Source organism: Perna viridis, chromosome 7 (assembly GCF_037379345.1).
Source record: "Perna viridis isolate PV_CMFRI_1.1 ecotype Kerala chromosome 7, ASM3737934v1, whole genome shotgun sequence".
In the NCBI taxonomy this organism is placed as follows: domain Eukaryota; kingdom Metazoa; phylum Mollusca; class Bivalvia; order Mytilida; family Mytilidae; genus Perna; species Perna viridis.
In genome coordinates, this window is record NC_142451.1 from 30,636,628 (window position 1) to 30,650,916 (window position 14,289).

At 31.7% G+C, this 14,289-nt stretch overlaps 1 protein-coding gene across 1 annotated transcript; it reads left to right on the forward strand.

Moving 5' to 3' along the window:
* Positions 1-353: 353 nt before the first annotated feature.
* On the forward strand, positions 354-10,255 carry LOC148612249 (all trans-polyprenyl-diphosphate synthase PDSS1-like). Its single transcript, XM_088593510.1, has 9 exons — positions 354-512; positions 3,448-3,561; positions 4,732-4,868; positions 5,264-5,402; positions 6,030-6,141; positions 7,059-7,168; positions 7,994-8,074; positions 8,579-8,773; positions 9,308-10,255. The coding sequence occupies exons 1-9, from the start codon at positions 354-356 to the stop codon at positions 9,446-9,448; spliced, it is 1,188 nt and encodes a 395-aa protein (XP_088449636.1). The 3' UTR covers positions 9,449-10,255.
* Positions 10,256-14,289: the final 4,034 nt, after the last annotated feature.

The window sequence follows — 14,289 nt, forward strand, 5'->3', positions numbered from 1 at the left end:
CCAAATCACAGGTATGTGATGACATTACGAAAAACTCTTTTATATTTATATATATGTAGCTACAAGATTAAACTCATCATTTTAAATTTTCACTCGTTGTTCGATTACATATAACGAGGGTGCAAGTTCGTGCTTTATTTACAAAATATCTTTGTGGTCTTTAGAGATCAGCGTAAATAAGTAAAATGACGGGACGATTAATAAGTATATTTTAGTTTTATCATTATTAATCACGATAAAAATAACAAATAAAACATAATGTGTTTAAACCAAAATAAGAATAAAACTAATGGAAACATTTAAATAGTTGGGGATTATAATTTTCCTATTCGTTCCACATTTCGTTTGTCGGAATGGCGACCACCGGCTTGAGCAGACTACAAAATGAAATTCTGTCTTTATATCGTCAAAGAAATGTATTAAAGAGATGTTTGTCAACCCTTCGTGTTCAAATAAGAAGAAAAGATCACTATACACGCCTTTTTCGATCAGAAAGATGCAGTATATGTTTGGTATGGTTAAAAATGTCGTTCGACCTTGAGTGCGTCCGTTTAGCCACATGTTTCATAACTTAACGATTTCATAATTTCCTATTATTAGATGCTCATAATTTCTCTCCTAAGCATGCTAGTGCTAACTAGTTTTTTTTTCCTGAAGATATGTGATATATTAAGTTTCATTAATAGCTTAGGCCAGTTACTGACTGAGTTAGGCCACTTACTGACTTAGCCTAAGCCTTAGGCCGTAGTTAGGGGGAAATCTAGCGGGCCCAGGGCTGTCAACTCCCAATTTAAGCAATAACCTTTGGATTTTATAGTGTTTTCTTACTTACTTTAGCGATTTATTGGTAATGGCAACTTTTTGTATAAATCTCATGAAAATACAAAAAGAAGTGTTGGTGCAGTGGTGTGTACAGTGTCGTACCGATGGCCTGCAAAAGCCAGGGAGATAGCAGTTTAAGAAATTAGGAATAGTAGGGGCACGAGACATTGGTCCAGTTAAAAAAATAAAATGACTGGACCGAAAAATTTCAAGTGGGCCGACAAATGCTGACGGCAACGTGAACTTGCTTGGTGCGCTTACAGCCGGGGGTCTGGGGGCTCCAGATAAGGCCCACAGAAGCTCTGGCATAAATGAAGCTAAATTCGCATTCTAGTCCTCTCCTGACACGTTTTTTCACTTTTAAAGACTTCGAAAAACACCACTTTTTGGTGAGATTTAAAAAAAAAAGATTCTCTAGAATAAAATACAACAGTTTGTCAAGTTCATCTTCATTCATTTCATTATCTGTATCATCTTCATCACTTTATTCTGTTTCATCGACTTCATTACTTTCATCATCAAGTCCTTTAGAGTGTTGGATTATCTGTGTTATCAGTCCATCTAATAAAAAGATATCAAAGTTAAGTAGTTTCCCAAAATATCACACAATTTATTAGCATGCCCATTCACGTGTTGGAGTACATATTTCACGTACAATGAAAGTCATGCACTTACAATTTCAGAAGTCAAAACATTCTGTAACAGGGCGGTTTCGGACAATATGCTTATCCGTACCCCCTGTGTACTAGAATGGTCTAGAATTGCTTTTTTTTAATATCTGTATATATCTGTCAGAACAAATAGAAAGAAAACATGTAAAGTACTTTATATGAACCTTCAAACGAAACAACAGACGACAGACCTTATATCAACAGTTAACGACGACAGTGTGAACCATAATGTTGTAGCATTCTAGACTAGTTCGTTCCATTGACAACTGAGCTTTTTAAATGGCAATAAGACTCAAGACTTTATTAGTTTTCATATTTTATATACCAGAACTTCAACATTTGTAAACATCGGTATAAATATTTCAAATTCAACAATGTAAAAAGTTTGTGTAAATGTTTCAAAAATAGATGTTATTCATGCAATAGGACTTTTCAAAAACAATACGGCTTTTAAATAGACAGCACTGGCAAGGTAAATAAAGAGGGCGGACTAAAAATTAACCCTAAAGAGAACGCACAGTGATGACGGACCTAAATTAGCTAAGTAAGCTTTATATTTTACTTTTTACTTCATTTTAAAGTCAGAATTTAGTTTGAATTTTAGTAAAGTTAAAATCAAACTATTTAAGTTTTCAAACCAACGTTTTGATGGAGTTTCCCCTGACATGAATCAGGTTTCCAAAAGTTAGTAAGGAAATAGAAGGATTTATGCAAATCCTATGATCTATGAAACATACTTTGTAAAGCAAATTCCAAGACAATGTGTAAATTACACATTTAGACTATATGTAAATCTTATATCAAACTTGTTTTGGTAAAGAAGTAAAATTGGCTCTTCAAAATTTTAGTCTAAAAAGACAATTATTTAAAATGAACAATACTTACAAGTAATTGTTAAATAGGACTATCAAATCCTGGTATTGAAAAATATATCTGCCAAACAAGAGTAAAATTCACTTTACCTGGCCATGGACCAGTTGCACTGGTAGGGTAAGCGTCCTCTGCTTTTCTAGAAACACCCGCCGAGTTGCTCATAAAAAGTCTTCTATTCTACATTGTCCTTTTCACATGATATTGATTTCATGATCATTTGTACCCTCAATAAAACCTCTGTACCCCCAAATTCAAAGGCCAGGGGTACATGTATCCCCATTTGCAAAAATCAGTGGCATGCTGATTTATACCATTCATACATCAATATTGGGAAATATGTCATCCAGAGGTACATGTGGCATTTAGACTTTTAAAATACCCTAATGTATCTCTTGTAAGAGGTTACAAGAGATACATTGGGGTATTTAAGATAATACGGTCTTATATTTCTAAAATTTCATTATCAAAATTGATAGAAGACCTAGAGATCATAAGATAAGAATTTGTTGTTTTCACATATTCCCTATATCCATTCCTTTTTTTTTTTCTGATAGTTTACAAAATGTACTGACTTGAATCTATTGAATATTAAGATACATGCCAAGTTAAGTTCATTTGTTTTATTAAAATGAATACAACCTCCTTCATCCTCCTGCACTGTATGTGGTATTGGAGGTGGCAAGGTCATCGATATTGTTTGGGCTTGAGGTAGCGGGGCCATCATCAACACTGTCTTCCACATATTTTTAAAATGTGTGATATTTTTTTTTAATATAATGTGATAACTATACTGCAGATGAATCTTTAGGTTCAATGATCAATAAATTTAACATAATGATTGCTCAACACCAAGTATTAATCCTCTTGGTTCAAATGCCCATAAAATCCACTTGGTACAAATGCATATAAGACTCCTGCAAAGGCAGTTACATCTTTTTATTCTTATTCATGGTATTTCACCCTCAATAAACCCATATTCAAACATATATGTATTAATGATATAATGTTCTAACAGAGTGAAGTCTACATGAATGTATACAAATTTGTTTTACATGTATAAACACATTTATATCTTTTACAGAGACCTTTAGCTGATACATCAAGATATCAATCTACACTTTCTGAGAATGTAAAACTTCATCCATACTCTGTTGTGGAATCAGAGATTTCTTCTCTCTGTACCAGAATTAAAAAGGTTTGTATTATTATTTATGATAAATATGACTTAGGCAGTGTCTTGAGACCAATTCTATATTAATTTGATTGTATTTTGATTAAGAAGTGATTTTAAGATTCATCAAATAATGGGTTTTTCTAATTAGAAAGGGCTTCCAATACCACTAATCAATTTTTAAAACTGATGGTCAGTTAATTGATAAATATCAATTTTAGGAAATCATTTATTTATGTCAAGACTTGAGATTTTTTTGGTCTCATCATAACTTATGGTTTTCTTGAAAACTTATTTCCATGCATGATTTCTCAAAGCTTTCAGTTGATTTTTCTTTTCATAAATCTACAAGATGTTATTTTTTTTATATATGTATGTAGTGGTAACAATACAAATGAAAGTATATGTTTCATCATTTTTCATCAATTGCTTTTAGAGGTTCTGTTTCCAAAACTATTACAAAATCTTTATTTATTGTGTAACTTCATATTGAACATTTACATGATGTAAATAGATTTACAATGTTTCGATTTTTTTTCCAATAAACAATTATTATAAATAAATTATTTTTCAACAATAATTTTGAGTCTAAGAATATCTTCATTTTTAATGAATTCAGAATGATTCGTGCAAACAATGTAGGTCAAAGGAAGTCAAATCCTTCCCAAACAAAGACTTTCCTAGTGGTGCATAAATATATGATAAATTCTTTTCTACCAGCTTCATCACAGTAAAAGCATTAACTGGCATAATATTAACTTCTACAAAAAATGTTATTTTCTGTGGTACATGTACTCTTATTTTTACTGTCTTAATACATACGTTTGTTGTAGGTTCATATCTAGGATTAGGGGCTTCATTGTATGAGATATATATAGTTTTTACCATCTATTATACAGCAAAAAAATAGCATACATGTACAAGTATGCCAATTTTTCAGTGCATAGTGTCTGAATTGAAATCCTGTTAATTCTTATATAGTTGACTTTGAAGAAGTAAAATTGTTTTTAAAATTTTTCAATCAAATTTGAGGTGATTTCCTTGGTACATGCACAATGGAAAATTTTCATAAAATATATAATTCTTGAGCAAATATTTGTCTGGCAGTAGGAACAAAAATTTCAGAAGTGATAGACTACATGTATTAATTAATCAAACCCTTGTCAAAATTTATGTTTTTTTTTTCTTTTGTAGAAGTTTATACTGCAAGAGAAAGATGAACTTAAAGATATAGCAGAATATTATTTTGATGGGAAAGGAAAGTTCTTCCGTCCTATGGTTGCATTGTTAATGGCTAAAGCAGTCAACTGTAATAATGTTGAAAATGAAAAGTGAGTTATTATATTATTTCATATGTAGGAAAGTTGTTGCAGTAATGTGACTGTGTTTCTAGTCCAACTTCATCTAAATTGTATAAAAACAGCTCTTTTTAATAAATTAAGAACACTCTTTTCTGGAAATTATTTGGACATCTGCACTATGATAGCACATAATACCATGAAAAAAGTATGACCAAAATTGTTAATTGAAAGCAAATTCCAAAAATTGTTTTTTTTTAGAACTTTAAACCTGGATCTTTACAATTTGTACTTGACTTTGCTTTTGAAAAATATATTTTAGATTTTTAAATGTATAAGTGGTACCAACTTAAAAAAAATGCATACGAATCAAGTGTTGGCTTAGAATTTCTTCATTTCAAAATCTTTTTCTTTATTTCTTAATCTAGAGTGCTACCTTCTCAAGTAGAAATTGCCATGATAGCTGAAATGATACACACTGCAAGCCTTATTCATGATGATGTTATAGATGGCTCAGATACTAGAAGAGGCAAAATGACGGTAGATAGTAAATGGGGACAGAAAAAGGTAACTGGTTTATTACATTTTTTCAAGCAAAAATGTCATTTGGGTTTATGATATTACATACAAATTTACATTGCCTGAGGCTTAATATGAATTAATTTTTTTTATATAAAGTAAAGTTGAAATTTCTTTCCAATTGAAATTTTGAAATTGAGATAAACTGCTCATACCTTATTTAAGATAACAAAGTAAGGTTAAAATGGCAATGGTTATACTGATCAATTCAGGGACTGTAGGAGTATTGCAATAACTATCCATTTCAGTATGATTTATGGCAATATTTTTCTGAATTTACAATTGAGATGCATGTATTATTAGTGTTTGGGGTCTCTCACGCCAACACAGTGCTGCTTAAACTGTATTTATACCATTTGGCAGGTTATTTTGGCAGGTGTAAAATTTGGAAATTTATAAGCATAAAGCTATATGAAAAATTTTGTCATTTCTTTTTTTCTTTTTTTTGCAGATGCTTGGTGGTTCTAATTACTTATGTCCCGTGTAAATATTTTGTGGAATTTATTTATGCCCTTTTAGACTGACAGCATTAGAGCAACCTGCAAAAATTACCAGATATGTTGTAGAATTAATGGTGGAAATTTTTTTTAACAAGAGTTTGTTTCTTGGTTACAGGCAATTCTAGCTGGTGATTATTTACTATCAATTTCTTCCATGGCATTAGCAAGACTAGGGAACTGTGAAGTAGTAGAAGTTTTATCTCAGGTTATAGAAGATTTAGTAAGAGGTAAAGAAATGTGGTCTCGATATTTGAATATTTTCTTGAAATGGGCTTTGTTTTCATTGCCATTTCTAGAAAATGTTTTACAGCAGCTTGAACAGGAGTGATTCCTATTTCAATACAAATCTAAGTAAGCTAGCTGCAATTGAATAATTATATAGTTCTCTTTAAGAAGAAATCTGCTCTACATTATTGCAATGTGCCCTACTTAATTGCCACTGAACACCTGTGTTATCTTTTGGACAATGTCAATAAAGTTCAAATAACTGTCAATTATATTGATGTCCCTTAACTTTAAATTACCATCCACTAGTGTGTAAGGGTAGTGTGTGATCACACTGGTGTTCAGTGGAACACATTGGTATAATGTAGGGCATATTTCTACCAGTGAGCTATTTAAATTACTCAGTAGCCTACCTAGATTTGTACTGAAGTTGGAATCACTCTTTTTGCAAGCAATTGTAAAATAACAAAGTAAACCTAACATTGAATACTTTGCATTTACACATTTCATTTTTCATATTGAATATATTTAAACAATGTAGTTCCAGACATCCTTTATTAGATCAACTTCTCCTTAACCACTCAATGGATCTTGATGAAAATTTGTATGAAGGGAAGGTATTATATGCAGATGTGTATGATGAAAGATAATAAGGCCTGAATGTGTGTAAGGGGAGGTAATCTATCTAAAGTGTTTCTCATGTGAAGAATCCTGAAGTACTGAGTGTGTTTTAATGAAATTCTTCCTACATGGGAAGGTAAGGTATATGTTGATGTGCTTGAAGGAAGATGAATACTAAACCTTTGGATGAATGGCTACTTGTGCTTTTAAAAACTGAAATGAATTTTGTTATACATGTAGAATGATGTAGAAGTATTAGATTTATCTGATTATTACATGTATTTCTTTGTGGTTTCAGGAGAATTTATGCAGTTAGGATCTAAAGAAAATGAAAATGAAAGATTTAAACACTACCTCAAGAAAACATACAAGAAAACTGCCAGTTTATTGGCCAATAGTTGTAAAGCAGTAAGTAGTTGCCATGATCTTACATGATGTAATATTAGTCAGTAACTTTCTATGAATTTCAAGAGAGCCAAAAATATTTCAGACATAAGTAAGGATTTGAGTTGTTGTCATAGAAAAACTTAATCTGCTAAAGTGTTCCTTATGTAGTGATAATTATATTGACAAATCAACAGAAATTCAACAGCCACTGTTACAGATTAATTTCAGTTTGTTGCATCTTTATCAGACCATAAAACCCAGGCTGCATGGGCTTCTGTAATACATATATGTACAGGATTTAACATGTTTTTTTTATATCTTCCCCACCCCCCTCTTCAAAAAAAAAAAAAATACAGTCAAACCTGTATTTAGCAATAACCTTGCTAACTCTTTTTGTTGCAATTACCTGTTTGGCAACTGCTGCTACTGAGAACATGAGTTGTTTTTTTCCCATAACTGGATTTTGCTGGTCCACCATTGTGTTTGAATCACTGAGGAGACCTTTAGATTTCACCTGATATTACGAAATATAAATCAGTGTTATCTTTGCATCATAATCTGTGTACTTTCTTTGGAGAAATATACTTTTTTTGTGTATCTCCATAGACAATGAAGTTACAAAAGCTTAAAATTAAGTGTACGGTTTAATAAAAAATATCAGAAAAATGCAGCAGTGGCAGACAAATGCTGTATTTACTGTGCTGTGATGAAAGGGTTAAAATACTAGGATTGAGTTATCCCTATGTAACATATTATGCAAGAATTAACCAGCATATATAGAAATAACCTGTCTTTCAAGTTATGTTTTAAAAACTTAATGTACTGATTGACCTTTTTTCTTAACAGGTATCAATTTTAGGGCAATCTAGTGAAGAAGTATCAGAAGCAGCATATCTGTATGGGAAAAATATAGGTATAGCTTTTCAGGTAAGTGGTTTTAACTCTCTTAAACTGTTTATGATGATCCTCTAATTACATGTTTAATGTATTACTTATTTTGTCATGTCATTTCAGATACTACTTACGCATACCTTCCAATTTTTTTTCCATATTATATGGTACCAGAATAGCTCTTGTATGCTTAATTCATGAAGTGAAAATTTATTACTATCATTCCATATACAAAATTTCTTGTGTTTTATATGTATATCTTCAATGTGATTGATTCATTACAATACTGTCAACAAATTAATTTTGAAGGTGTTCTTATTTTCACTATTTTTGCTGTGGACATAAAATCATGAAAAGTAGTACCCATGAAACCACAGCAATGGATACCTGCGAATATATTCACTTGACAGAATCTGCAAAAATTAATATGTTTACAGTATCTCAAATCAGTAGAAAATCCATAAATATTTCAGGATGCTTAGCCACTATGGCTGTTTGTGTAAGTGTTTTTACCTTTATTTACTTGATATTATTTTACAGTTAGTAGATGATCTTTTAGACTTTACCTCATGTGATGCAATAATGGGTAAACCTACAGCTGCTGACCTCAGACTAGGCCTTGCCACTGCTCCAGTATTATTCGCTGCCTACGACCACCCAGAGCTCAACCCTATGATAATGAGGAGGTTCTCTGAAAAAGGAGATGTAGAAAGGGCAAGGGAATATGTAGCCAGGGTAAAGTCTTCACAATACTTGTTCATGTGTATATCATTGTCTTTGCTGGTTTTGGTAGTCACTGCTTCCCCACCAAGTAGGCAGTAATTAAGGTGAATGATTGATGACTAGTTGGCTCCGAGTCATAATGGTGTGTTCAACTTTGGTGGCATGCTTGTTGCTTCAAATAAAGATCCAGGTCAGCATGTTGAAATAGTTCAAAGCAGGGTCTGTTTGTTTGGTCAGTCTTTCTTGCCCTGAAATGCATGAAATATCTGCCATAGGATGTTAAACAATGATCAATCAATTAATCATTGCTAATTTTAAAAAGTTGTTTGTAATTGTTTTTTCTATAATTGGGAGAATACTCCGTACTGAATTGCCTGCACAATTTATATTTAGTGTTGAAAATAATTTTGCTAAGGTTAAGATGGTACCAGTGTGGTTTATTTTTTTGTTTGTATTGAGGAAAAATCCTTATTTCATTGCCATATTCATTTAACCTTAAAAAAAATCAGCTGCCAATATAAAATATCCCCCACATATCTTTTACAGAGTGATGGTATAGAACAAACACGAATTTTAGCAGAAGAGCACAGCCAAGAAGCCATCAATCATATACACAAACTGAGTCCATCTATACCCAGGGATGCTTTAGAACAACTAGCTATTCTAGTACTAAAACGACAGAATTGAATTTAGGAATTTTTAATTTTGTTTATTTCAAAAAGAGTTTATTTTTATACAAGTCCTGTTCAACTGAATGAAGTGATTTTTTCTGTAAGAAATGTAGAATTTTTTCTGTGTGATTATAACAACCAAGTAAGCTGGTCTTAAGGTTTTGAGAAAATTTAAATAGAGTATTAATTATGTTTAATTGTCAAATTATGATGAAGTTTGTTTAAAGAGGGTGTCCATACAAAAACCATTCAAAAAATTATCACCCATTTCATATCACAAATGCATCCTTTCTGAAAGATGAATGTTGGTTTTGGATTACCTGCAATGATAAAAGAGACATAAATTACATAGATAACATTGAAATTTATTGAAAAAATGGGATGTAACTTTTTGATATGAGCAAAAGAAACTTAATACTTTTTGACATACATATGGTATATACATTACATTGGAACAAAAAATTCAGTAGGATGAAACTTACCCAAGCCACTCATATCATTTTTCACATGGACAGATTCTTGATAGCATGCTTTTCGTGTCTCCTCTTAATGAGGCTAAACATTAAAAACTTCAAATTTTTTTTGTAGAAAAAAGAATAAAAAATAATTCCAGTTAACATTACCAGTATTATTGAATTTAGAAAAGAAAAATTATAGGTGAAAAAAACGAAGCTTTATTAGATCTGCCTTTGCTGTTATACAAGTGTATTTTTTGTCTTGTTCAGTGGTCCTTTAGTCTCTATTTCATGTGTAGAAAGTTAGGTTTGTTTTGTCTTGTTTTTGTTGTTTAAACTGATACAGTTATTAAACAAGTCTTTACCCATCCTTCTTGAGGATTATAATTAGCTTTTTTTATTAGTCAACTAAGTGTTTACATTGATGATTTAGTGAGGTGGAGAAATGCCATGAATGGTAGTGTTCATATCATTGGAATTGATCTCTGTCATTGGACATGGGATTTGCATAGACATGTGTGTCATTTCTTCATTCAGATGGAAAATAACAAAACACAGTTTAAGTACCAGTTCATATAAAATTCAGACACTGTCCATATTGAAGTGATCCATGGCGAAGAAAAACCCACCGTACAGACAATGCTTTTTCAATCTTCATATGCTATATTTTTACGTAACAGTTTTCCTTTCCATATTCAGGTCTGTACTTTTGAGAAAATCATGGATTTATCCCCCACTAAAATCAACCAAATCAAATCAAATCAGGAGCAATAACTCTTGCAAAGTGCTAATTTCATGTACAATGTATATAAATTTTATCCCAAAAGCAAAACACCCTATGAAAATCTATGACTGGTTATATGGTCTGTAACTGATTCTGAAAAGAAATAAAAGTGGGTTTTTGACTGCATGAATCACCTCCTGTCTTTTTTTTTTTCTTTTTTTTATAAAAAATGCTTCTTAAAAACTGATTATTTTATATCTAATGGCTTGAATTTTAGTGCTATTAAGGAATGACTCATATTCATGTGCATTAATTTTCCTGTTTTTGATAAATGCTAAAATGAGTTTCTTTTTATATGGTTTAAAACCAAAAAAATTAGCACATAGAGCTTTGTTTTTCATTTTATTGTATCCCAATAAAAAGTGGGAAACATGGCACTTTTGAAAAAGACGAGGGAGGGTCTTAAAATCATTTTTAGTTGGCATGAGACCATTATTTTTCTGAACAGAAAATTAATGTCCAATATCTTAACTGAGGCTTGATGATCAATATTTAAGCATTGTAAAAAAAAACCTAGTACATAGATGACCTCTCTTAACTGAACTGATCATAATGGTATGTATGATTTATAATTGAATAAAATGTATATGCAAAAATAATCATTGTAACAATGGAACCAACTTTTCAAACCTGCTCAATGCATTTTTAACTCACCTGGCCAAAGGCCAAGTGGGCTTATGCCACCACTTGGCGTCTGTCGTTGTCGACAAATTTAAAAAAAATCTTCTCCTCTGAAACTACTGGACTGACAGGTTTTAAATTTGGCATGACTGTTCCTCAAGGTGTTCTGCACAAAATGACCGTTGGGTTTTTTGATCCATGAAAAAACATGGCCGCTGTTACTAAAAATAGAACATAGGGGTCAGATTGCGATTATTTGCAAATAACTCAAAAACCGTTGCCTTTAGCAAATTTCTGGTGGGGTAATATTGTTCCACATCATGAGATGGACCTATGCCAAAATTTTCAAATCGATTGGTCAACTGATGAGGAGTTACGGCCCCTGCAACAGTTTTTTGCATTTTTCGAAAATTTTGTTCTCCAAATCCATTACACAGAATTCAATGAAAGTTGGCATCTATGTCCTAGGGTATCCCACACAAATTGACAGTTGGGATTATTGATTAATTTAAAAAGACATGGCCGTCGTTACTAAAAATAGAACATAGGGGTCAGATGGCAATTTTTGGCAAATAACTCAAAAACCATTGCCTTAAGCAAATTTCTGTCTGGGTAATATTGTTCAGCATCATGAGATGGACCTATGCCAAAATTTTCCATATGATTGGTCAACTGATGTAGAAGTTACGGCCCTTGAAACAGTTTTTTTTGCATTTTTTGCATGTGCAACTTTGAAAATCATCTCAAAATCCATTGCCCAGAATTTAATGAAAATTGGCATACATGTTCCTTAGGGTATCCCACTCAAAATGACTGTTGGGATTGTTGATTCATGAAAAAACATGGCTGCAGTTACTAAAAATAGAACATAGAGGTCAGATGGCAGTTTTTTTTTGCAAATAACTCAAAAACCATTGCCTTTAGCAAATTTCTGGCATTGGTAAAATTGTTAAGCATCATGAGAAGGACCTATGCCAAAATTTTCAAAACCATTCATTGACTAATGTAGGAGTTATGACCCCAGAAATAGTTTTTTTTTGGTTGTGTTTTTTTTTTTCACATTTACAACTTTGAAAATCTTCTAAAACCATTTAGGATCATTGCATGAAAATAGTTCTTTAGTGTATTGTGCTCAAAATGACTTGTGATTTTTAATCTGTGAATAGATATGGCTGCCTATACTAAAAATGGAACTTAGGGGTCACGAGACAGGTTTTTGAAAAAAATTAAAAAATTGTTGCCTTTAACAAAATTCTTGTTCAGGTCATGAAAATGCTATGAAACGCATTTCCTGCATTTGACAATTTAGTTGATTTTAACTTAGCCTGTCTCATTCCTCAAGTTTTTCAAATAAGCAAATGATTAACCAGGTGAGCGATTCAGGCTCTCTTGAGCCTCTAGTTTATTTCTAGCAACCATATTTTTATGGAATCCTGTTTATTATGCATGATACCGTTATGAATGAAGAGTTTTAGTGTGTTGCAGTTACCCGGTCCATACTGATATATTCAATTAAATATATTGTGAAAAGTATATGCATGGTATTATTTGGCCTTTTTCCAATATTATCCACTTGCGGAAGATCCAATTAAAGGTCAGAAGTCATGCCTAATTTTTTTTTACATCATATAGGTCTACAAATTTCACATGTGTATGTGGATCAGTTGGTCCATTTTAATACCTACCTATGTATAGTAAGTGCAACTCCTCTTTAATTCTTTGGATTTCTGTGAAAATTTAGGTGAAGGTTAGGAATCATATGTCAATAGAAATGCATGTTAAAAGGAAGATTATTTTTATCCTATTTTTTACAAAAATACAGGTTCTACAAGTTGCAAGTATCACTTAATGAGCTAATTCGGTTCCATTATTTTTATAATCATTTTAAAATGAAGTCCAAATGAATATGAAGTTGAAATGTTTATGTAACCTTCAGAGGGCAGTTGTTCTAGGGAAAAAAGATAAGCATTGAACATTTTAAAATTTTTCTACAAGTTACATGTTGAAGCATTGATTGATTTACATAGGGTGTCACTAACCAGATTACCCTATAGTTTTAAAAACTCCCTATGTAGGTGTAGAACAACATTTTCCTTTATGCTTGTTTACATATGATGTCTAACGTTTTTATAAATTTTTTTGAAATCCATTGGACAATTTATACTGGTGCTTCAGGATTTGACACGTACTACCTTCAAATTAGATTAACTGTCGTTGAAGGCATCAAAGAGTTATCTTCCTTCTTTGGGACGACATGTGATGAAAAGACTTCCTATAAAAGCACATCAAAATGCATTGAGTTGTTTACAGGGTTGCACTTTAAAGGTTTTATCATGGATGGCTCTTCCCTTTGCATGCGTCTAAATAATCTTTCTCTTGAAAATCTACATATGATGACTACTAGTATCCTTCAAATCAAATCTCGTACCATGGAGTTGATAGCACTCACAAGATATGTGGACAGACACACTCATTCCTATATACCCTTGAAAAAATATTTTGCTGGAGATGTAATTTGTATTTTGCTATTAAAGAGGGTCTTGAAAGTCTTTTTTAATCAACCAGGTTATTCTGATGCTGACTTAGATTATAGGCTGTTCATTAAACAGATGTAAAACGGCAAAGAAATAACAAGGCATTTGAAATTAAAGGAATTTTTAGTCAACAATTTTTTTTCAAGCACACAAACAACATTGGAATGAGTACACATGTAAATAAATGAAATGTACATGTAAATAAACAATTCATACCGGTATATAACTGTACTTTTAGAAGAATATCTATTTTATACAATACAAACGATTTATTTTTTCACATTTCTAACTTTAATGACTGGCTTTTTTCAACTTTCAAGTATTATTATAAGTTTAAAATATGATATAGGACTAAAGCAAAAATATCTCAACTCGTATATATTGAATAACACCTGATAAGGTGTACAGACAAAAAATTGACTCAAATTTAGTACAAAAAATTTAATTGTTTAACACGTTTTAT